The sequence below is a fragment of the Pleurodeles waltl genome, chromosome 1_2 (genome assembly GCF_031143425.1).
Source record: "Pleurodeles waltl isolate 20211129_DDA chromosome 1_2, aPleWal1.hap1.20221129, whole genome shotgun sequence".
NCBI lineage: Eukaryota > Metazoa > Chordata > Amphibia > Caudata > Salamandridae > Pleurodeles > Pleurodeles waltl.
In genome coordinates this window covers 46,439,417-46,466,007 of record NC_090437.1, presented here as the reverse complement: position 1 = coordinate 46,466,007, position 26,591 = coordinate 46,439,417, and the positions used below count along the sequence as shown (strand labels likewise).

At 42.2% G+C, this 26,591-nt stretch overlaps 1 protein-coding gene across 1 annotated transcript in view; it reads left to right on the top strand.

The window, feature by feature from the left end:
* ARHGAP24 (Rho GTPase activating protein 24) overlaps positions 1-26,591 on the top strand; it is a 1,380,530-nt gene that overhangs the window by 645,797 nt on the left and 708,142 nt on the right. The window contains exon 3 of the mRNA XM_069236203.1: positions 23,096-23,183. Within this exon, the coding sequence (XP_069092304.1) occupies positions 23,096-23,183 (88 nt within the window). The remainder of the gene's footprint in view (positions 1-23,095; positions 23,184-26,591) is intronic.

Sequence of the window (26,591 nt, the reverse complement as noted above, 5' to 3'; positions counted from 1 at the left end):
GTTGTTGGGGTCTTGCGGGTCTAGGTTTGTTTTCTTTAATAACTGTCGTATGTATGCCTTTTTCAGGTCTACAGGAAAAGTTCCTGTAGTTAAAGAGTTGTTGATGATACTACTAATAATACTACCGGCAACTTGTTCATCAAATTTGATCCACCTCAGGTGCTGGGCACAAGCAAGGCCTTTGTAGTACAGAAGCCCTCCATGTCAACCCTTGCGTCATGGAACATGGCTGGTCTTAGGTCAAAGGTGGCTTTATCTGATTAGAGCAAATCAATTGAAGAACACAATATCTGTCTGTCTCAAGAGATGTGGTCTGTATAACCTATATATAAACCAGGCTACTTCAATTATTACATCCCAGCAAATTCCAGTCATTGCGGGAGAGTATTGGGGGTACTAACTACAAGGGTCAGACCTCACTTAATTGTAAGATTAGCCAACTCAATATCAATTGCACTGATATTCTGGGCATCCTGCTTACAAATGACAAAAGCCTTAGGGTTGCTCTTTTTAATATATGCCAGAGGGGTCAATAGTGGCTTAGCTTCCAAAACTCTGCAAACCCTTGAGGACTGCCTGGAATGGTGCTCTTCCCAACCTCACCTTATTTTGTCAGGGGACTTCAGCACCACTTTTGTGCCCCTTGACATGACAATGTCCAGCTAATTTGTAAAGAGAATGATCAATGGGTTGTTCTCCATCTGTGCAGTCTGCCTATGAAAAGATGGACCCATGCTGCTCTTCAGGAAAAGGTTTTTTCATTGGTTATAAGCTCAGGGCCACAAACAGCCAAACTAGATCGGACTTATTGGGGACGCACACGTTCAATAAACAAAATCACATGATCTGCATCAATTATATTTTAGTCAATTTAAGGCCATGGTCATGGCCATTATAGAAAGGACAAAAAGCAACCACAATCAGTTGTCACTTACATTGTCTGCTCTTTGAGATAATCTCCCCCGACCATCGTCCACTTTCTTACACACAGGATGTTGAGCTTACAAACAACATGTGGTGCTTAAAATGACACCTAGTGGTCATCCATCCGGATACTCTTTCTGCCATTAGCCAAGACCTCCAAAAGAAGCTCTATCAAGTCAAGGGTAGTTTTATAAGCAATGCAGACTTTATATCCTCTAGTGATTTGCCTAAAGTTTTCTTCAGGCAAATTTGTTCATACTCCACAATCCCTGGTCTGCACCCTAAGAACCGTGGTCCTAATCTTTGTCCCTGGTTTAATGGGGAATTCTGCAACTTTAAACATTCCTTGGTAAAGGCCATAAAATAAAAGGATGCTGCACGCATCCATGCCAATAGGAAGGCCTCCAGAATGTCTGTACTCAAAGCAAAAAAGGACTAGGATGAGCAGAGGTGGCAGGACCTATGGGACGCCTGCTACGTCAAACACTCCACCAAATTTTGGTTATTGGTTTCTAGGGGTGGCAATATTCAAGCGCTGGAACCCACCAACTATGCTCCATCATCACATTTGAGTTAATTATTTCAAAAATCTTCATCATAATGATACTATGGACTCAACCCCCATTCCACACTTAAGTAGTGTTGCACCAATGTTTGACATCTCTAACAATAAAGAGTCTTTTAGTACAATCATAAGCAGCAGGACTGAAGGTCCGGATTGGCATACCAGCTGACATATTCACTCACAACACCGAGGCGTGGTCCAAATACATACTCGCCCTTGGGAATGCTTTCACAGAAGGTGAACCCATCCTGGGCTCCTGGAAGGGTGCTGAAGTCTTTCCAATCCATTAAAAAAGGTGATACGACCCAGCCAGGCAATTGCAGGCCAATGTGTTTAATTGACTATACAAAAGGTCTTCTGCCATTGAACACCGGCACTTATTTTTGAGGGCCGGCACTTATTTTTCTGCCTTAAGCCTTTACTGCAAGCAAAAGACACATATGGGAAAGACAGAGGAAGAGAAAAACGAAAAAGTGTCACAAAGGGAGAAGGCAGAAAGCTGCAAGAGTGAGATGAAGGGTCACAGAGTGGCTGTAAACGATTTAAAGAGGCCCGAGATGGCTTCAGGATTACGCTGCCTCAGTATTTCGTGTTCGCACATTCAATTGCAGCAGCTACGTGTTTAAGAAGAGGGCTTTGCCTCTGGCAAGTTTTTATTTACAAATTAAGCACTGGCCCACGCTGTTTCTGAATATCATCTATTTGCAGCTGGGCACTCGCAGGCATTGTACAGCTCTTCAATTCCTCGGAACCAATTGCCGGCCTCCGTATGCTTCCACTGTTGGCAAGTTCCTGGGTGCAGTTTGGATGCCTGGAAGGGAGGCTATTTCTCTTCAACAGAGTCAGGGTTGATCTTTTTTAGAGACCCCCTGGCGCTGCGCCGCACTGTGCTGCACTATGTGGCATTTTCCTTCCAGGGGATGGTTGTGTAGCCACTGCATGTGGCTCTCGATTTGTTGTTTCATGTTGTACTGTACTTTACCTAGCTGCTGCTGACTGCGATTGATGGCCTTTTTATAACTATGATGTTCATTCTGTTTTTCTATTTTTTGTCACTCACATGCAATTTCGCACTGTGCATGTACTGTTCTTATCAAGTGTATCCTGTATTGAGCTATTTGATATGCGGTTTATATATATTTTATGTACACTTTTATGGCCCTAGCAACTGAAATAAGGTTATTTTGACTTTACTTGACAACAGTATTCGAAACTGAGTACAATTTCATCCTAAAGTACTCCACCTTATCATCTTAATTTTGAAATGTTACCACAGCAACCGAAATCAGCTGTCCAAATGATGAATCTAAAACTTGCATTTATTATGGTTTCATACTGTCTAGTAAGCTTATACCCTCATAAAACATTCCATTAAGAGAAAAACTATTTTTTGTTCTCAGTTTCTCGTGTGTACGTCTTTGGGAAAGATGCTTCACTGGAAGGAATAGAGGGAAACATATAAAGCACATTATGCTAATGCGTCAAAGCGCTGAGATTGCTGTGGCAAGAAGCACCCATTAAATCCAAAAAGCTGCCATCATGGAAGGGAGAAGAGCAGAGTTTTCAACTGCTTCCCGAAGGCTGCAAAAGAATCCAGATTCCCAATATGAGTGTTCCATAGTTTGACTGCAGCTATTGAAAAGGAGCGGCTGCCCCATCTGGCTTTCCAAAGTCTTGGAATGACCGCTTTCCTAAGGGAGGATGATCTAAGATGTCTTCTAGGGCTCTACCAGTGAAAAGCTGTTCTCCGGCACACGGACCCTTGATGAGAGACAGCAAGATACACCATGCAGAGTGCCTTAAATGTCACACGCTTTCTAACAGGAAGTCAGTGGAGGAGCGCAAGACTTCCCTCACTGAAAGTTGTTTAGGAACATTCAGGACCAGACGAGCAGCCGCATTCCGAATGACCACAGTCTGTTAAGCAAGACAGACAGAGGCTTAAATATTAAGCGCAATAGTCCAGACTCGAAGTTATGAAAGCAATGACCACAGCTACTCTAAGCGCAGCCGGAATGAATGGGAAAACCTTTTTCAGAATTTTAATATAAAAGCAAGAGCTTACAACTCCATTGACTGGGGTGTTAAAAATAAGAGAGGTGTCAAAAATGACACCTACATTTTTTTTTACTAATCTATTTGATGTCTACCCCCTAATTGCCAGGATGTTAAGAGAGAGATGTTTGAGTGCCTGCATGAGGCAGACTGTTTTTGCTTGTTTTGCCCACAATTCCGCGGCTCTCTTCCACATTTTACCTATTCGATGCACTTCCTATTTTCCAGGTATACTTTCCTACTTGCAGTTTGTTCACATATCGTATAAAGATGAACTCTTCCGAGCACTTCTTTGTTTCTATTACCAATTATACTTCTTTGGATATCTGCTATAAGAGTGCCTAAAAGGTCAAATGGTCTTCAGACCTTGGGGACTACACAGAAAAAGAGGGAACAGAAGAATTAGTGAGCAGGGCTTTGGCTCTGCCCAAATGTTATTTCTCTTGAGCAAAGGTTATGATAGAGTAGAAGGCGTGTACTTCTGCTGTAAACGAGTGTTTGTATTGCACTTTTGAATTGTGGGAAAGCTAGTACTTATAGCAGGATTGAGTTGGTTGTGGTGGCAAGCACTAGCATAATAAAACTTAGGGGATCCCCCTGCAAAGTACATAAGAGGGGGGGCCGACTCAGTCAGGAGCTCTCAGACAGTTTGCTGTGCAGAGGACGCCCCTGAAGATTGGGGGACTCCCGCAATGTGGGGGCTACAGGGTGGTATTACAACAGTGGTGGGAAGTCTGTTTATTATGAAAAGTTATGACTAAGGCAGCTGTTCTGATGTATTCACTGTATATGGCATATGTTAACGCCAATGGACGTTTAAGTGTGTATTATTGTGTGGATTTTTAGATTACTCTGTGTAAAAGCTTGTGGACAGCTATTTTGTTACCATGAATCTCAATGACTGCCAAAGTAGGCAAGAGTTTTGTTGTTGGCTAACCCGCGACAAACCCTTGAGGTATAAGATTTCAACTTTTACAAGCTTGTTATGCCTTTTTAGGGAGGCCTTTATATATTTTACCAACTGTAATTGTTTACATATTTGTAATTTTATGACTGTATACCAATCGTTAACTTGTGCGAAAGCATGTGTAATATAGAATATCTGAGCCGCTTTTGGTGGCAAGCCATTAATTGAGACTACAGGGCCTATTGGGTCATTGTTAAAAGTTATGTCAGAGTCTAAAGCTGTAATCATTTTATTATGAACACTTATAGCAAGCGCAGTAGACCTGACTTATTTATTGTGAATATAATATATGCAATTGTGTGAGAGCCAATAGGCCTTTGAAAGTAGGTAGTTGCTAAACTATGTAAAAGCCTGTAGACAGGTATTGCGTGAAATGGGTTCTCACATATTATGATAATAGGCAATGGGTTTTGGTGTAGGTTTCCCCCTTCTAGTTTCCCTTTCTGAGAAGCTCTGTGGGTATAGGATTTGTACTTTGATAAACTATTTTAACCTCATGGTGGATATAGAATACTGTTTTTATCTCCTGTGATTTTATTTACTTCAAGTCTGAAAATTGCCTCGGGGTAAAGCTCATTGCAAAATTTAGCACGGCTGGGTTGGCTATGGTAACAATCTAATGATACAGCTAATTGGCCTGATTGGTTATTTGGGGAAAGTTATTGCAGATGTCATTTATCTGATATGTTTTGCATGAAAAGGTGCTACAAAGTTAATAGGTTAGATCAATATATATAATTTTGCAAATCCATTTGATTGTTATTAAACTGTGTTGAAGGCTGTAGACTGGTATTTTGTTGTGTGGAATCTCACATATTACAGTGGTTGGCATGGGTTTTGGCATTGGTTACCCCACCTGAAAAATACTAAGGGGGTGATTCTAAGTCCGGCGGGCGGCGGAGGCCGCCCGCCAGACTTCCCCCACCAAAATACCGCTCCGCGGTCGAAAGACCGCTGAGGGTATTTTGGGATTTGCCCTGGGCTGGCGGGCGACCGCCAAAAGGCCGCCCGCCAGCCCAGGGCAAATCAACCTTCCCACGAGGACGCCGGCTCAGAATTGAGCCGGCGTAGTGGGAAGGTGCGACGGGTGCAGTGGCACCCGTCGCGTATTTCAGTGTCTGCAAAGCAGACACTGAAATACAAAGTGGGGCCCTCTTACGGGGCCACTGCAGTGCCCATGCCATTGGCATGGGCACTGCAGGGGCCCCCAGGTGCCCCGCGGCACCCCCTACCGCCATCCTGTTCCTGGCGGGAGACCCGCCAGGAACAGGATGGCGGTAGGGGGGCTCCGCCGCCATGGAGGATTCTGTAGGGCAGCGGAAAACCGGCGGGAGACCGCCGGTTTTCCTAGTCTGACCGCGGCCGAACCGCCGCGGTCAGAATGCCCTGCGGGGCACCGCCGGTCTGTCGGCGGTGCTCCCGCCGACCCTGGCCCCGGCGGTCTGAGACCGCCGGGGTCAGAATGACCCCCTAAGTAATTGAAGATTTCAGGGTGATAACCATTGTTAGGCCACTTTCAGAGAGGATAAATATTGTTTCACCAGCTGCAATTTTGTAAAAATTTGTGATTATATGATTTGTGCCTGTTTGTTACCAGCTTATGTTCAATACTGGAAGTCTCAGTTGGTTCTGGCGACAAGTCAATATTAAATGCTGATTGGTTCATTTGGAAAAGTTATTATCTGATGCTGTAGGTCTTATCTGTTTATCATGAAAAAGTATGAAAAATCAGTAGGTCTGACTTATTTGTTGTGAACATCATGTGTAAAATCCAATAGTTCTTTAAGGGTGAATTGTTATTATCCTGTGTTATAACATATAGACTGGTGTAGGAGGCTGGCCTGGCTTGTAGTGGGTACCAGAGGTACTTACACCTTGTGCCAGGTCCAGTTATCCCTTATTAGTGTAGAAGAGGTGTTTCCAGCAGCTTAGGCTGATAGAAGGTAGCTATGGCAAAGCAGCTTAGGCTGAACTAGGAGACATTTAAAGCTCCTACTATACCACTGGTGTCATATGCACAATATCATAAGAAAACACAGTACACAGAATTACTAAAAATAAAGGTACTTTATTTTTATGACAATATGCCAAAAGTATCTCAGTGAGTACCCTCAGTATGAGGATAAGTTATATACACAAGATATATGTACAAAAAACAAAATTAGGTAAGTAATAGCAAGAAAAGTAATGCAAGCAGTGTAGAATTACAGTAGATTGCAATAGGAGCACATAGGTATAGGGGCAACACAAACCATATGCTCCAAAAGTGGAATGCGAACCACGAATGGAACCCAAACCTATGTGAGCTTGTAGAGGGTCGCTGGGACTGTAAGAAAACAGTGAGGGTTAGAAAAATAGCCCACCCCAAGACCCTGAAACGCAGGTGTAAAGTGCACCTACTAACCCCAGAGAGCACAGAAGTCGTGATAGGGGGATTCTGCAGGAAGAACAAACACCAGCAATGCAACAACAGTGGATTTCCGGACCTGAGTATCTGTAAGACAAGAGGACCAAGTCCAATAGTCGGACAGTGTCGAGAGTGGGCAGGAGCCCAGGAAATGCCAGCTGAGGGTGCAAGGAAGCTGCCACCAGATGGAAGAAGCTTGGAGTTCTGCAAGAAAGAAGAGGACTAGGGACTTCTCCTTTGGAAGACGGATGTCCCACGTCACGATGAAGCTTGCAGAGGTGTTCCCACGGAGAAAGAACACAAACAAACCTTGCTAGCTGCAAGGGTCACAGTAGAGGTTTTTGGGTGCTGCTGTGGCCCAGGAGGGACCAGGATGTCGCCACTTGGAGGAGGAGACAGTGGGGGTGCCCAGCAACTAACAGAGCCCTCACAGAATCAGGCAGCACCCGCAGAAGTACCTGAACAGGCACTTGGAAGGAAAGTGAACCGGAGTCCACGCAAAGTCACAAAAGGGAGTCCCACGACGCCGGAGGACAACTCAGAAGGTTGTGCACTGCAGGAAGGAGTGTCGGGGACCCTGGCTTGGCTGTGCATGAAGGAAATCCTGGAAGAGTGCACAGGAGCCGGAGCAGCTGCAAATCACGCGGTACCCAGCAATGCAGTCTAGCGTGGGGAGGCAAGGACTTACCTCCACCAAACTTGGACTGAAGAGTCACTGGACTGTGGGAGTGACTTGGACAGAGTTTCTGAGTTCCAGGGGCCATGCTCATCAGGATGAGAGGGGACCCAGAGGACCAGTGTTGCAGGTCTGGGACACACTGGAGGAGCTCTGGGCACCTCCCCTGGGAGGTGCAGGTCAGGGGAGTGGTCACTCCCCTTTCCTTTGTCCATTTTCACCCCAGAGCAGGGCTGGGGGATCCCTGAACCAGTGTAGACTGGCTTATGCAGAGATGGGCACCATCTGTGCCCATCAAAGCATTTCCAGAGGCTGGGGGAAGCTACTCCTCCCCAGCCCTCACACCTATTTCCAAAGGGAGAGGGTGTTACACCCTCTCTCAGAGGAAGTCCTTTGTTCTGCCTTCCTGGGCCAGGGCTGCCTGGACCCCAGGGGGGCAGAAACCTGTCTGAGGGGTTGGCAGCAGCAGCAGCTGCAGTGGAGACCCTGGAAAGGCAGTTTGGCAGTACCCGGGTTCTGTGCTAGAGACCCGGGGGATCATGGTATTGTCACCCCAATACCAGAATGGTATTGGGGTGACAATTCCATGATCTTAGACATGTTACATGGCCATGTTCAGAGTTACCATTGTGACGCTATACATAGGTGGTGACCTATGTATAGTGCACGGGTGTAATGGTGTCCCTGCACTCACAAAGTCCGGGGAATTTGTCCTGAACGATGTGGGGGCACCTTGGCTAGTTCCAGGGTGCCAACACACTAAGTAACTTTGCACCCAACCTTCACCAGGTGAAGGTTAGACATATAGGTGACTTATACGTTTGTTAAGTGCAGTGGTAAATGGCTGTGAAATAACGTGGACGTTATTTCACGCAGGCTGCAGTGGCAGGCCTGTGTGAGAATTGTCAGAGCTCCCTATGGGTGGCAAAAGAAATGCTGCAGCCCATAGGGATCTCCTGGAACCCCAATACCCTGGGTACCTCAGTACCATATACTAGGGAATTATATGGGTGTACCAGCATGCCAATGTGAATTGGTAAATTTAGTCACTAGCCTGTGAGTGACAAATTTGAAAAGCAGAGAGAGCATAACCACTGAGGTTCTGGTTAGCAGAGCCTCAGTGAGACAGTTAGGCATCACACAGGGAACACATACAGGGCACATACTTATGAGCACTGGGGCCCTGCCAGACAGGGTCCCAGTGACACATAGACTAAAACAACATATATACAGTGATATATGGGGGTAACATGCCAGGCAAGATGGTACTTTCCTACAACCGGATATTGAACTAAATGGATTCTCATAAATTACTTTGAAAAGGTGGACTCTGTTGTTGTTTATGTCTCTGACAAAACTCTCAGAGTAGAAGATTTGCAGTCAGAGAATCCTTGTTAGGACCTCTTGACAGGGTTTGTATATTGTTTTGTCATTGCCTGATTTTGTACATATTTCAAATGTTATTACTGTATACTTGAAGGCAGAATTGGTTATGGTGAGGAATCAATGATAAAGGGTATATGTCTTCGCCACACATATTGTTGTCATCATGATGTCATTTCAGATGTCATCGCCGATGTTATCAATGATGTCACAGAACAAATCATGAGTGATGTCCTATGTTAGGTCATAAGCTGTGCGTGGCGATGGTGTGAGTCATAGTTACTTCAGTTAACTATCACTGGTGAGGTTCACTGTGTTTTTGTGTTATAGCATCACCTTAACCTTTATTTTTTTAGTACATTTCAGAGGTTTTTTAACATAAAGTATAAAAGAGTGTCTTATTAAGTAAAGCAGACCTTCTGGCTCAGTCAAAGGGTCAGAACACCAAAATATATAAGGCTGGATGATTGGCTTTATCAGGGAGTATGTACATCAACATATATAAAGCACAACTATTGGCTTTGTCATAAAGTCACCACAATAGTTTATCAACAACTATAAACCAAAACATTCAATATTAATACACACATAACAGTGTTAGAGTATGTGTATTTAAAGCAACTATAAACAAGCTCTCCTGGGGTCATGTATTCAATGCCCCAAGAAACCTATTGTAAAAAAAAATCAAATGTTTCTACGGGGCTGAGGCACATCCTACAGTCACCCCCCTGTCTGGGGGGTGACTGTAGGATGTGCACCATTTAAAAAAAAAAAAAAAGGTTGATGGTGCCCCTTCCCCTTCTTGGGGCATGACGAGGAACAAAAAGTACAAATAAAAAGCCATTGCAGGACATTATTGGGTGCACCCCAGCGGGAGCAGTTAATTTGAAATGAGTGGCTACTCCACTCATTTCATATTAATCCTTGTTAATTTTTATATATTTTTGATTTGAGTGTCCTGGTCCCACCGGGCCATCCAACAAATTAAGTTAAATGTTGGGGAATGCAAGGGAAGGACTATGTCCCCCAATGGCCTGCCTGGTACCCGCTTGTGTGCCCTTGCTGGCCTGTAAGCTGGAGTTGGCCATCCTTTTTTTGTTTGGGTGCCCTGCTTCCATCGAGAGCACCTAACAACTTAAACCAATGTTGAGGGCCACTTTCCAAAGCAGAGACCCACAGGAATGGAGTCCCTCGGGCCATGATACGGCTTGGGGAGGGGAGTGCCACACTACCTACCCCAAATAAAATGGGGCCCTGTCATAAGATCCCTGGGGTCCATTAAATGACCCTAGAAAGAGGGTCTTCCCACCAAAAATGTAATGACTGAGGCCCTGCTGGGTGGGGTCTGGTGGACCAATAAACGTCCTACATCAGTGTACAGCAGCTTTGGTTTGTCTAGTGAATCTGCCATATGCTGATGCAAGACGTTCAAGTCTACACGCGGCTAACTTAAGGAGCTGCTTTTATTGTGTTTAAGCCACATGTGAGAATCACAAAACTCAGTAGTCCCAGGGCATGATTCAATGTATTCAAAAAAGTGACTTGGTGACTGGTGACTTTTGAAAAGAAGCGATTTGCATCCCTTCAAGACCCTGGTGAGGCGCAGTGTTCTTGGAATAATGCATGCAGATTCACGTCAAACAGTTATTCTGGAGTCCTGAGAAGGACTTCTAAAGTGGGACTCTTTGGGTCCAAGGTGGAAGGTTCTCTGACTAAAGAAGGTTTGGTCCAACTAAAACGTGGGAAATCTGTTTGAAAATACATATTAATGTATCCAAACATCATGGATTTTTAATTCAAAATTGTTCACAAGTTCTATATATAAATCTATTCAGTGTCCTAAAGAAGGTGGCTTTTACAATTGTATCCACCAAAACTCGTTGATGAAAAAAACAAGGTATATCTCCTGGCACACCGGATTTTAGAAAGCCTCTGATGATTATATGTGGATCTAATATCCGATGATGTATGTTTGGGAATGCTAAAAAAATAACAGCAATATTTTAAAATGTCACAATGTTTTGGAGTTTTTGTATGTATGCTGCATAAGTTGATATATTTATATGTTTTGTTTTATGGTATTTGTTAGTAATCCTTATCTTTGATAAAGGACATATTTTTGTATGTTTTTTTATGGTGTAATAAGTTTTTGCACAACTTACACAGAGGGTTTTGCTTTGTACTTAGGGACATTTTTATTATCTGCTTGTCTCTGTGATCCTATCCCCTTGGTTCTGAGTTTGTTTTTGAAAAAGTTTATTTTACCAGGTTCGATTGGCACTTTAAAACTGCACACAGGCTGCAACAGAAGGCCTGAGGCATATTTTAAAGGGCCGCTTAAATGGCCACTTAAGTGTGTGGCACAATAAGTGCTGCAGGTCCATTATTAGCATTTAATTTACAGGCCCTACGTACATGTTGTACCAATGACTTATAAGTAAATGAAATGTGCCAATCAGATGTAGGCCAGTTTTACCATGTTTAAGGAGTGCACAGAAGCACTTTGGCAGTGGTAAGATCACAGAGACCTAAAGCCAACAAAAAATTAATTAAAACCACAGGAGGTTAGTAGGCAAAATATTTGGGGGAAGACTACCCTAAGGGCTGTCAGGCCTAACATCTCCTCTATTTAATTTTTCTCTTTTTTAAGCGTATATTATTGGGATACTTATACAAATCACACCAGAGGCATATTAGAATTCTGTTTTTCCTGTGGCCGTTTATTGCAAGTTATATTAGGATAATCACAAATACATGTCTTCATGTTTTTTTGTACATTTGCTATTTACAAACTGTTCATAGTATCCACACTTGCATTACTTTAATAAGAAGTCTTTCAAAGTGCAAAAATAACCCCACACGTGTTAACGTGGGGAAAAGTAGAGGACTGGGTCGGGTGCTAGGTAGGAGAGAATTGTGGTGATAAACAAAATGGGAGGGAATGCAAGGCAGGATTACGAGAACAAGTGGAATAACCTCGGCGTCAGTATGTTTCATAGAGGGTTTGTATAATGTAAGCTGGTGATACTTGAAAAATCCCTATTTCGAAGGAGGAACTCTACAGGGAAATCTAACTCATTTTGGGAAGGGTTTGAGTCCCTGTAGGCTTGAAACATGTATTAGTTTAAATGGATGTATTCTAGGTATCCTGTTGTGTATTACCTCTAAACTGTTTTTTTTGGTATTTATGATCTTTATTTTATTAGTCTTTATTTTTTATTCTGTTTTGTTTTATCATGCCTGATCTTGGTTTTCGACTTGAGAAATTAGTATAAACAAAACACTGCATGTAAAGCATTTAATTTTGCATGACCTTGCCATTATGGTGAAGGTTTAGAAGATTGTTAGACAACTTATAACAATAAGAAAGGTGACTGTTAGGTCTAGTCTACTTTTATGTTTGCACTATTGATGTAAGACAAGCTAATACACATTTAAAAAAAGAAGATTTGTTAATATGTTTGTGTGCGTTATGGATTAGATGCCAAGACTCAGTTAAACTCAAAGAAATAGGACAACACACTATTCTCCCAGGAAACTGGGTAGGAACTGATAATATAACACAATTTTCCTGAAGGAGTCACTTCGTATTATTTTGTTGCTTGTCAGGTTAGTAGATTAATCCAACCCTTCCTAAATTAATAGAAAAAATTGTAATCAGACGTACCAACACAGATTAATTCTTATAATCACACAAAATGTTTACTTTACCACATATCATACGGATAATATCATATAAATTCAGTTGGGGTTTTCAATGTTTATAATAACCATCGCAGGCCACACTGACCATGCAGGGAAATGCTCATGCCCTTGGCACGCCCCTTCCTAATAGCGATTTACAACCCTATTTTGTAAGTCAGTAATAGGTTACTGACTCACAAAATAGGGTTGGTACATGGCAAAAAGCATTTTACCAGTCTCAAGCGGGCCGATGGGCCATTTGCGACTGGTAAAAGGCTTTGTAAAACTGACCCACTGTGTTATATCTAAAACTCAGTTAAATGCATCAGCATGGTAAGACCCATTGTATGGACGTCTCCAAATGTGTGGTCATGGAAAGTGCTAACATGTCTCCATGCCTTTAGTCAATACTAGGGTGTTGCATGAACTCAGGTAAATCTCTGCACAAGCCTTCTCCACTTCAGTTTTTTGGGTGAATCTTACTGAAAGGAGCTTGGGCCTCACTTTCTTGCTTAAGCAACTTTTATTTGTGTGCTCTGTGCTAAGCGCTTTGGTTAGTCCAAGGGCAACAGAGGCAGAATGTGGAGCTACTGCCTGGCAAGAGGACATCGTCTGAACTGTAGTATATACATTTCTGAGTTCCTAATTAGTTATATGTGTAGGTATTCCTGGAAGTCTGTGACAGTTTCAGCATCCACAGGAGCATTCTGCAAGTTCTTTGTTATCTAGATGAAATCATGGGTGTACATCTACTTGTGTACATTTCTACCTTTCAAGGTAAGAGTTTTGAATGATGAGCCTTGAGTGATTGGGTTCATTTTTATTTTTGGCCAATAAATTACATAATTAAGATGCTGTAATTAGGACTAGTTAGCCCTATCACTTCACCTTACCTAGATGCCCATTTCTCTACATTCGTCAACATATGGAAACAGTGAGTTTAAGTGAGCCGGTTGTAGGCCTAATTAATACTGCTATTATTCTCAGTAGAATCGACCTATTTATTAAGACCATTACTTTATCTTGTGATGCTGACTTTTCTCAAGATCAGGAAATTCTAAACTATTATTCAGACATTTTATTTGATGTCATCAGATGTCTCAGTTGATTAGGTTTTCATTTATTCATTTATATTTTGGTATTTGGTGGTTTAGCCAGCGATTGGTGGCACTGCAACATATTCACCAATTCCACTCCATTGGCCTTTCACTCTCCATTTGATTTTTATACTCTTTTCACCTTTCACTCACCATTTGCACTGGAAACACTTCCATCCATTATTCAGCCTTCATTCACTATTCACTCTTCGTTCACTATTTACTATTTAACATTCACTTTCCATTCATTATTCACCATTCACCGTTGCATGGTAACATAAGTTATAGTCCACCGTACATCTCCACCTGCCTACAGTTTTCCTTGTCTTCTCCCCCTTACCCGAATTCAATTACAGCTTCAAAAAAATAAATCTATCACCCTCATTCCTGAGTAAAGATTAAGCATAACATTCAAATTTGTAAACAACAAATTAGAGGTGAGCTCTATGTGGCTTTAATTTTTATGACAGCTGCAGTATATGAACAAAATAGAATCCTTTCTTGTGCAAGAAGCCAACAGTGTCTTTCTGAAACTTCTGTCTGGATGTCCAAGTTGTTGATATCTTTTTAACCCTTAGCAACAACCTTAGGGCTAGATGTACAAAGCAACCGGCCCTAATCACAGAATTGGGCTGCTTACAAACACAAAAATTATTTTCTAAATGCATCAAACCGAACTTGGGATTTGGTAACACATTATTGAACCACAATGTGGGTTTAAGACCTACTAACGATTCGGTATTTGGAGGGGGCATGTTTAGTGCATCACTACCAAATACCAAAGTGCAGTGATAGGTACTAATGCTTTGCAATCGAAATGCTGTTGCAAAACGTTCAAACTTTACCACCAAATTAAAGTTGGTGGCAATCCATTTGCAAATCCCTTTTGAGGATGCAGACTTTTTTTTAAGAGCAGGCATGTTTAATGTGCTGGAGATGAAATAAGGTCTGTGTGTCGACTCACAAAGCTATTTGGCACCCACATTCTAATTAGTTGTGCAAACAAATGCATTTGTGGTAGAAAATTTGAAAACATGTTAATTTTAGTTTCCAAATGGCATTTTTTCAACAAGGAAAATGGACCTGCCAGGAGGAATCACTTCATTCCCAAATTTAGGGATTGCGAGTGAGGAGTTGGTGTGAATGTTCCAACGAGGGTCAAGCTGTAAAAATAGTGGGAAGACTCAACCCTGTTTGGTTTGTGCGTGCTCAAATTCCACTTGAAGGAAGCTTCCCAAACTGGAAAGGCCTGCGGATTTACTGATGCAAAAGCAGGAATATGTACTTTTCCTTAATTTCAATGGAGGGGGGGGGGTGAAACCCTTAAATTTGATTGGGGTATAGGAGAATTGGTTCTTCCCAGAGGAAAAAGATAATCCTGCTATAGGAGCAAAAAAGGTACGTGTGCAATTGTCCATTAGAGTCACAGTTCAATATACACATTTCATCTACTTGAAATTATGCGTGTGTAAATGTTACACATGTGAAAACCCATGTAAAACTACGAATGTTGTTATTTTCCATGAATATTCCGAGGGCCTTTTAAGAATGTTAAGGACTTTGAGGCTGAACTACCCTGCAATCTCCATACTCTCTCCAGATTCCAAGTGGACTCTAGTCAAATTGATATGTGGCACCCTAGAATATAATGATTTCAACTACTTCCAAGCTCGTGCCTTTCGCTGCCTCCACATCTACAACCTTTTGTTGTTAAGCGATCAACAAAACTAAGGGTAAAAAAAATATTTTCATTGCCTGGTCTGCCCTGTAAATCTGCTCTTGACAGGGATTTACTGGTTCCACCCCTCCACTTCATCAGCTCCCCCCGGCTGTTTCAATCATTGTTCTCAGTTTGAGCAGAGACATGTCAACAAAATAATGAATGTGAAATGCCAAGTATGAAAGTCAAATGAAATAAATCAGGAAAATGACAAGCATTCACGAATTCAGCCAATACACAAAAAACGAATAGCTCTGTTGATGGAGCCAACTGTCTGCTATGCCTGGCTTCTCCATCATGCATATGCATTGTCTGCTATTATTATAGAAGTTGCTGCTTCCTCATTGTTGATGCCCATATGATATTTCACAATTATAGAGGGATAGTATTGCATTTATAATGTGCCTTGTTAGACATTTTTTTTCGGTTTAGCTACAGACAGCTTTAGCTCTATGGAAGACCCTGTGCCGTCAAATCTTCAAAAAAGTACAACAAAACAGTGAGAGTGGGTGCCACGACCTTTTGCAGATGCCTACATTGTTACCTTTATGTTTCCTTTAGGTTTTTTTTCATGGCCTTTAATAATTATATTGTAATATTAAAGACTGTGTTTGTGCTTTGCTTTGATGTAATTACTCTACTGAAGCAAAGATATTTGAATTCCTAGTTCCTGGATTTTTTGTTTAAGAAGTGCTTGATGTTGGGATGCGTTAGCCTATTGCTAAGACACAGTGGTGCATATTTATACTCTGCTTGTGCTGTCTTAGCGTAAAAAATATTGATGCTAAAACAGTGCTGAGCTAACTCCATATTTATATTTTGACGTTAGACCCGTCTAGCGTCAAAATATTGGAGTTAGTACCATGTTGTGGATGCAGCAAGCTACTTTGCGCTAATTAGACGCAAGGTAGGCATTCCCGTCCACAACATGACGCTAACCCCCAGTGCTAAATCTATCCTCAGTAGCAGAAATGACGCGCAGAGAGGAGGCAGAACCAAATAATGGTGCTAAGCCTGCTTAGTGCCATTATTTAACGCCTGGGTCAGACCAGGTGTTAAGGTAGCTGTGGACCCATTTCCATGGCTAAACACCATCGAATGTGCCCACAGTTGCCCACCCAAGCCCCAGGAACACATCTACCCACACCAGAGGGACACTACAGGATGGGGGACCCCATCCTGGGTAAGTATATTTTTTATTTTTTTGGGTGTACCATTGGCGACCCCTGACATGGGGCCCCGTGCTGGCACTGGGTCTTATTGTCTTGCCCACAGGACACTGGTCTCCTGTGCTGGCTATTTGGGTGGTGGGCATGACTCCTATCTTTCCTAAGACAGGAGTAATTTTTGGGTGCTAGTGGGTCAGAAAATGACGCTAGGCTGGTTAACAGTATATTTATTGCCGCTATCCAGCCTAGCATCATTTCTGACCCACTAGCACCTTCTACCCTACCGCCATCCCCCCCCAGCTAGCGTCTTTTTATTAGATGCTAGCCTATTCTTAGCGCCAGCATGCGCCATTCAATAGATATGGCGCATGGCTGCTGCTATGGAATGGCGCTAGCCGGCACTAAGGATTTTGATGCAAAACTGCATTAGTGCAGTTGTGGGTCAAAAACCATAAGTATGCCCCAGTGTTATTTACTATTTATCCTTGTGTGTTCATTTGCTTTACTTTGCTGTCAGGATGACATGTTGTTGGATTTACTGCTTTTTTATTCACAAATTAAAGACCTATATATGGTTTCCAACAGATGCTATGAAAAAACTGACCCTTTCTCAAAAGTATCTGCTATGCAATAGTTTACTATGGCCCTCATTCTGACCTTGGCGGGCGGCGGAGGCCGCCCGCCAAAGTCCCGCCGTCAGGTTACCGTTCCGCGGTCGAAAGACCGCGGCGGTAATTCTGACTTTCCCGCTGGGCTGGCGGGCGGTCGCCTTCAGACCGCCAGCCAGCCCAGCGGGAAAGAGGCTTCCACGATGAAGCCGGCTCGGAATCGAGCCGGCGGAGTGGAAGCCGTGCGACGGGTGCAGTTGCACCCGTCGCGTATTTCACTGTCTGCGCAGCAGACAGTGAAATACATGTAGGGGCCCTCTTACGGGGGCCCCTGCAATGCCCATGCCAGTGGCATGGGCACTGCAGGGGCCCCCAGGGGCCCCGCGACCCCCCCTACCGCCATCCGGATCTCGGCGGTCCGACCGCCGGGATCTGGATGGCGGTAGGGGGGGTCGGAATCCCCGCGGCGGTGCAGCAAGCTGCGCCGCCGCGGAGGATTCAATGGGGCCGCGGTACACTGGCGGGACCCCGCCAGTGGTGCCGGTCCGACCGCGGCTTTACCGCCGCGGTCGGAATCCCCATTGGAGCACCGCCGGCCTGTCAGCGGTGCTCCCGCGGTCCTCCGCCCTGGCGGTCAAAGACCGCCAGGGTCAGAATGACCCCCTATGTGTCCTTTTTAAGTTCACCAATTACAACACAATGTTTAAGTTATGAATACTTATCACAAGAATCTTCTTTGAGAATACAGATTAACTCTACTAGTGCACTCTGTTCCAGAAAGGGACCTTGCACCCAGCTTTGACACGGTCCTAGTCCAAAATATTGCTTTGTTTTAGGACAGCTGAGAGCAACACAAATCAGGAAGACAAGAGACCGTGAAAGACAAGCGGAGGTGGAGAACAGAGGAAGATAGCAAAGAAAGAAGAGCTGGAGAAGTGGAGAGAGGATGGAACAATAGAAAGGAGAAGGAAGAGATAAGAGAGAAAATGGAGTGCTAGAATACACAGTGATAGTGATTGCTCTTTTGTGGGTGGCTGCACGTCCGTCCCTATAACCCTTTCTAAACCTCCCTAAAACATCATTACTCTACCCTAAACCCTTCCGATTTAATAGTAAGTATGCCCCATTTTCCAGACACTACCCGGGTACAACCCACATTTACTACTAAGTAGTAAATCTACATGTGTGAGTATCTCTCCACAGAAAAGATAGGGAAGGTGGGTGTGGAAATTTAAACTCATAGGTTTACGAATATTATTTTGTAATACTTCAGCAGTACTATTGTAGTAATACTACAGATGCTACAAAATGAAGTTTGCAAATAGGTCTGATGATGTTGCATGACCACCAGCGGTGTATCAAGGGCAACATCAGGCCTAATGCAAGGAGGGAGATGAGCAGCCTTGGACTCTGTTTGGGTAGTAAAACACAACCACAATTGGAGTGCAGTGGGCCCTTAACCTCCTGAGCACTGGTGCCACCGCACTTGCCATATCATTGATAGCTATGCCCCTGTTCTGCACCATTTTACTGGATCCTCAACTTCTTTTTAAAGAATATGACAATAAAAAGGAGAAAGTTGGTTGAGCAATGTCCCTCCAGTTTGTTTTCATGGTCTTGGCATTCTGATGCCATGGTCCAGATTACATGCATTGTACTTGTCACTGTGCAGTTTTGCACTGCTTTCCAAGCCATTTCCAACTGGCATTTGCATAAGCAGTGCCAAATAAAAATTGCACCTTCAACATTTTCAACAGCTAAATGTTACATTTTACTATGGTCACTCAGTGGAAGTGTCAGTGAAAAATAGCCAACCTGCACATGTAAATTTACTCCATCATCAAGGCAATGAATGCAATCCAGCTCCTGATACACTTTCAAACGGCACTGTCAGTGACTTACATTCTCTGCGACAGCACCATGAAATATGTAATCGCCATTCCTCTTATGATCTGTTCTTTTGAAAGGTAAATTGTCTATAGCGTCTAGGGTGCTTTCTTTGGCCTCAGGTTGGAATGGAATATTTTATGATGCAATTAGCACAGGCATTTTATATAACATGGTGAGTAAAATAGGTGCAAATTTTGCTTACAACCAACAACAATTGTTTGATATTCCATGAAGGTAAACATGCATGAATTCTTCTTTGTGGACTCTGCTACATAGTAATATTTCAGTATTTTACACAGTAGCAAACGCTCAGGTGGTGGTCTTGTGCATTGACATGAATATGTTATCCTAACGCAGCTCCCACCCCACCAAAAAAGAAAGAAACACAGACTCTAGACACCCTTGTGCTCCAGGTACCAGAAGTTACAGAACATAATTTAAAACACAAGTAAAAAGCTAACAGGATGTTCTTCAAGTATGTCATAATACTGGGTTGGACCAGATTTCTTGAATATCCTATTTGTTGCTAATAGAATAAAAATATGGCTAAAGGGATGCAATATAAATGCTAGGGGTTCTCTGACTAACTATTTTATTAAAATATGTGGGAGTCAACAATGAGTAGGCAGCAAACTCTAGAATCCAGTGCTCTGAAGACAACCCAAACATGGGTGGCAGATTCTCCTTTCCATAGACCTATTACGTTTGGCATGTTGGCTACATCCATGATAGTGTCCTTTAGTTGTCTCGTTAGTCTTCCGTAGTTAGCTTAGCTGCCAAGTTTGGTGATTGCTTATATGTGACATTCCACTGTTTTCAATACACTTAGGTGTGATATTTCAGTGCCTTATGTATGACACTTTGAGTAACCCTTTGCACCAAACATATCAAAGCAGTTATGGTAGTGGTATAAATAACAGAAACTACCTGCTTTTCGTATTATAATGATCGAATAAAACGGCCTTAGATAATCTGCCATGCTTTTGCAGTGCTTTAGCAAGGTCATTTATCTGTGCCATTACTAGCACAGCAGGGCCACCTAGCAGCTGAGCTGCCTGAATGTGCTTTCCACTGTGTAAGTGTTAGAGTGGAATTTTTGATAATGTTTTAGTGGCACAGAAGTCAACATTAGGTGACTTTATATTCACATTTAAAAGCCTAACTGAGCTGCGCTAATTTGTAATATAAAGTGTACACGTGTTGTATGAAGATGGTCATTGTGCCTACCATAGGTGGGTGTCATATTTACCATGGCAAATGTCGTGCCTACTGTGTCTATTTAAATGCTAGTCTGATTCATAACAGTGTTTGAGAATAATTAGTCATTAGAATGAATTATGATTAGAACATAATTATGATTTATATTGATTTTCATGAGTTATTAGTTTGAAGCTACACGTGTGCAGAAAATAAAATGCACTTCTCAGTCATACTTAATGTGATTTGTCAATAAAGATTGCAATTAATATTGAAATGCTTTACATATTTTATGATATATTATTAATTAAAAATATTCAGGAGTTGTCATAATTTGTGTGTTTTAGTCATGCTTATATTAATGCACTGTATTTCTTGTGTTAACACAACTAGGCCTTAAGTTTCATATTTGCTACAGTAATGAAAAAGCTGAATCAATTCTTTCCCTTGGACCTGGATTTTTCCATTAGGCTGTTTCACATGTTTAATAAAGAGTTCTATTGTATTAATTGTAAGCTTTTGACCTTGCAACTGGTACATCAAGAACACTGGAGAACTGGACATTAAGACAGATCCCATTGTTTAATCATCCAGTCTCATGTGAAATAAGAAAACTATTGTGAGCCATGGGAAGATTTTGGAATTTATCAACTGATGTACAGAGTTACTAGTTACTGCCGGTGTCACACGGAAGGAGAGGTGACTTTGCACCAACCCAGAGAGAACTTAGAGATGTTGCCAACCTGATGGGGGTTGTAATTTTCATTTGACATTGTCATTTTACGACATATGGTTCTACACAGTGGACCAATCAAATTGCATTGGACATTTCTAGTTAGACAGAGACATTTTAAACTTTTAGTTAGTCTCCATTTGTTCCCCATGCTGTTAAGTCCCCTCTTGCTTCTTTTATCGTTAAGTCCTCTTGCTGAGTATCTCCATGCTTTTGTATTATTAATGCCCCCAAATGTAGTTGCTAATTTTTCCCTTGCATGTTCCTGATATGCAGCTCTTGTTCTGCATTTTCCTGATGATGTTCCTGATGCATTCTGCTGGATCTGACATGTTCTGTTTCCCGAATTTAACTAGAAAGCTGTTTCTGGGAGAGGAATAAAATTGCAATTTTATTCTTCTTCCTTGTCTTTGTTTAATTCGTTTAGCATTAAGACACCTGTTTTCTTTGGATTTTTATTAGTTAGTCTAATCTAACCCAAGATAGATGATTTTTCCAAATTATTTTTCTCTTCTTTCCTTTTGCTTTTGTCTGCGTGTGTTAGCCTGTTCCCACACATGCTTGTCCTAATTTGTGATAGCAAAAGGGAGACACATCCTCCTAAAATTTGATGTGTTGACTTTTAAGAAATATCCTCATAAAATTTGATATGTTGAGTTTTGATAACAATCCTTACAAAATTAATATATTGAATTGATTTTGAGCATTGGCTGATATCACCATCTAATGAGTTGAAATTTGCAAAAAATTATATGATTGCATAATTTTGCTGGAATGTTTAATGATATTGATGTTGAGTACATTAAATTTGTTTTTCATATTTGGTCAGCCCATGGTTTTCACTTATCTTTATAACTTGGTTTTACACACTATTTAAATGTTTTTGGCTTTGTGGTTGTAATAAAGCTTTGAAACTTTTTATTGATTGGAGTTTTGTTTCCATGGCCAAATTGGTTATGGTGTTTAAAATTGTTGTTGTATTGATTGAGATTTGATTGGATGCGTTTGGTTTTACCACACTTTTCTCTGGACCCAAAGATCCCATTGACCTCGGTGCAAGCGTTTTCGAATCGTAATCTAGAGGGGAAATGTGCTCACTTAACTCTAATCCACATCCTGGTGAAAAGTTTGGAACCAGGATAAACTCTGAGGGGCATTAAAAATAAACATGCATTGCCAATAACTGCCTATTTACAGACGCTAACCATTCTCCTTAGACTTTTAGTGAGTTGTTGTAATTGTGTTGCGAGTGCCCTGAGCACGCTTCCACAGTTAAGCCAGGGGAGTGAAAATAGTAGCTTTGTCTCTGGCAGTTTGTAAGCCAAGATTCTGTGTTACAGATGGTTGGTATACGAAATTAGGAATTTCCTTTGTTATAGATGTGTGGTATACGAAATGAGGAATTTTACATTTGTCTACCTTATGAAGTTGTGGTAAAAATGTAGCCAATTTCAAGAAGCTGACACTGTTTTCTTGTCAGCCTTTGCGGGGCAAATAAATAAAAGAGAATTATGAAATAAAACCCTTAAAACCGATGTGCAGAAATAATTAGTTTCATACATGCATGTTGCTTCATGGATTTTCGCGTACTTCTGTGCAAACATAATATGTAACAAAAACAATTCTGTCTCAATAGTGTCGCATTTTGACTATTTCACTGCAAGCAAAAATAATATTTGTTTGGCTTTCTTTCCAGCACAAATGTCTCACTTTGAATATCTAGCAGCAAAAGCATTATTTGCTTAGTTTTTTTCTACCAAATATATTGTACTTTGAAAAATTATCAGTATAAATATTTAAACAAAGTAAGAACAAAGAGTAGAATCATTTGTATTATACGTCACCACTTGAACTAATGTAAATTACCGGATGCTGTGTAGTTAATTATTGTTGAAAATTGATATCTACTTAGTGTGAATTTGAAGTGTCATTCCTAATCTTATTTATTCTGGAAGAGGTAGGGCACCGAGTGGTGGTAATGGGAAATATTTTCACCAGTTCATTTGTCAATTCTTTTCAGGGGACCATATTCCTGCCTGGAAACAGAGTGGTCGAGCACCCCTGCAATGAAGACAGCCCGGGGAAGTTCCTGTTTGAGGTGGTGGCCGGTAGGTCTTGGCACCTTTTTATTAGCTCTGTCGGGTAATGTGCCCGAATTGTTAAGGCCGTGGAAACTCCAGGGGTTATGATTGTTTTTTTTTTCTTCAAACATCTTGAGGATCCGCTGAGGCAATCTACCAGCATCATCAGAGCAATAACCACGTGATTGCTTGGATATTTCAACCTCAGCTGACGTCACCAGATAAAACGAACATTCTAGAATGTCTCATGCTGGTGCTTGATAAAGATGCAATACTGGACAAAGATAGTTTCACCACACTGCATGGCTCCTTTCTTTTTATCTTTTTCTTTTTTTGTTCTGCTTGATTTTCAATGATAATCAATCCCATCAACTGAAGCCAAGAGGCAAATCTTTTTTTTCACTTTTCTGATGAGTTTGTCGCTCTTCTCACTTGCTTACTCAGGCTCGATGCTATTTGTTGGGGCAATAAGCCACAAGGATATCTGATTTGTAGGAATCGCTGACCTGTTTTTTTTAATTTTTTTTATTTCACCTCAAGTGTTGCGTTTATGAATCATGATGTACGAGATTGTGTGTTTTATTCCGTAATTTAATACATTTCTCACCGATATGGTAATGGGAAAATGAGCTTCTCGACTTGTGTACCTTTGGGTAAAAGCAAGAAATAGGAATTCAGTTGAAATTGAAAGATGTGCAAAGTGGATGCTCAAAATGTGCCTTGAAACTGCATACACACAAGGCGCTTCACAAACTGAGTGCACACAAGGTGCTTCACAATTTGGAGATATTTAGAAGTTCCTAGCACATTATTCATGTTGAGACAATGAAGCCATAGAAGAAATGCTTCATAAATAATGTCTGCATAGAAGTTATTATGTTTCCTGATAGAATATTTCTGGTATCATATATTTTTGTTAACTCACAATAAGCGTGAAGGATGTTTTTGTGTTTCTTTTACGTTTCCACTTATTTATTTAGTATTGTTTTATATGTTGCTTTTTGTGACTTCACGTGATAATGGCCTAACACAAGTCCAATCATTCTGATCCATCTTTATCTGGCAAGTTGGTAGCTGCAGAAAACCCAAGCGAAGGGAGGTCTTAGTTTCCAAAAAGAGGATTAATAATTGAAAAGGAGGAGGTTTAAATAAAGATGCTCCTGTTTAAATCTTTTAGTAGGCTGTCATGTTGTCTCGTTGTCTTGTCACATAGTGAGTTCTAACATTGTGCACCCATGCCCTGAATCATTTCACCTCAGCCTCAATGAGTGTTGCGATTGGCTCTCAATTGTTTGATCAAGATTCTGCTTGAGCTCAACTTGGGATCGTTAATGTAATGCAGTGGTGATTCCTGTATATAATTTTAACTTTGAATGGCATTACTCGCCAGTAGGCCTCCATTGCATCTGTTTGTTGTGGTCTGAGTTCTGTATTGTCCATGTCTTCTACCTGTGTGCAGTAGGTTAGGTGGAGAGTGCTCTGGAAGAGAAGGATTTCGCTTGTTGAGTCTGTGTTCTGGAAGTTGATACGTTGTTTTAAGTGAATAAAGTCTTTCTTCTTGCTAAATGTTTTACAAGTCATCTTCACAGCATATAGTGTACACAGCTTGCCTTAAACAGGCATAGATCGCCTTAAACTGCTCAGTGCTGTTTAGTCTTCATATTTCTAAAATCTAATATGAGAAAACTAATAACCCCCTATATGTATCATGGGAAGATACTTCTTTAATGAGCCTGACACGGGCGGGGTAAATATCAGATTATTTCTACTCCACGAAGGATATTCAACACTTAACTTGAACAGTGTATTCCATTATGACTCACATTAATTTAAGTGATATTTCACAGCAAAGCAATGCATTTTCCCATGTGTTAACTGCACATAAATAGTAGGATAATGTATTTTCTGTCACCTTGTTTTTGACTTTGGTCCGGAAGCTCGCTCTTCCCACAAGGAAAGGTGGCATGTCAAGGGGATGGATGGTGGGGCATCCATGGATTCTGAGGGAGCCACACTCTCAGTGGCATAAGGAAACTTGAGGGGCCCTCCTGCAATGCTGGGAGGGGGCCCCTCTCCCCTGGGCCCAGTCAGGGACCTGCCACCCGTGTACAGTATACTGTGCTGAGTGGGCCGCCCGCACCGCGGGGACCTTTGTTACACCACTGCACATTCTATCCCATCATTCGCCATCAGGGCTTGTGCTCATGAGGGCAAGGCCCAGCAGTGAGGCAGAACATTACTAGCTTTCTAGTCCCTGCTGGCACCAGGTGTTTTCCATCCTAGCGATGGAAGGGAGGAGGGCCGACATGTGTGCAAGGTTGGCCTAGAAGAGGCACAGAAAGAAGCGAGCATCAACCGTCACAGGTGTCATGGATTCTGTCTCCTGATTTCAGTGTGTTTTAATTGGATACATTGTTATGCGCTCCTCTGTGGCGTTACTGCCAATGACTTTGGAATGTACTGTCTGCAATAATAAGTTTCACACGGAGACCGTGAGGCGGCTACTTTGAAGAGGAAAGGTTGGCTGGCGTGGTGGCAGCACCTGTTAGAAGCCGCTGAAAATGTTAGCATTAGAATGGATTAATATGATTAAAACATCTAACACAGACAGGCCCAGACTGGGAACTCAAAGCAGCCCTGGACATTTTCTCAGACCGAGAGTGAGTGGATTATGCTGGATTGCTGCTTTTGTTACTGGGGGACAATATTGCAATTGTCCCCCATTACTAAAACCGGCCCCACCCTTCTATCTTCCTTGGGAAACGCCAGGAGCAGGGCGCGGTCAAACCAGCCCTGAACACAGAAAATGAAGCAGAAATGTAACACATTTTAAGCGTGATTTCTTTCCCCTTGTAGGTTAGAAACGGATTTTCTGCCCTTTCCATCATACAGGGCACAATTCAGAAGCAACCACACGTAGACGGTGTCCACCCACTATTTTCACTGGGTGGACGTTGTCCACCCTGCTAAGAAGTTGGGCCCCAGTAAAATATGGTGAATTCACTTCGGTGTAGCTGGACACTTTCAGCAGCACCTGCACATACTTTCAGCAGTGCCTGCACGTTGTGTGCTGTTGTTTTTTCTGAGCAGCAATGAGCAGGACAGGAGAAGACTCTGTCGTGGCTGCTACCAGGAAAGGGTCGGGGGCAGAAGGGCAGGACGCAGAGCAGGGTATGCAGGGGCAGTAAAATATAATAATAATAAATGCACGTGCTCCTCCATGACACGCCACGCCCACTCCAGCAGCCTCTCGTCTTCTTCCCTCCCCAACCAATCTCGACACTTCTCTCATGCTGTCATGAAAGAAGTGCCACGATTAGGCTTGAGCGGGCAGAAATGCCACTAAGGGAGGGAGTGGGGCACTGCGCTTGGTCTCCACCCAGCAATAGAAAACAAACGGGTGGAGAATTTCTAAGTGTGCATGTCAGTTTGACA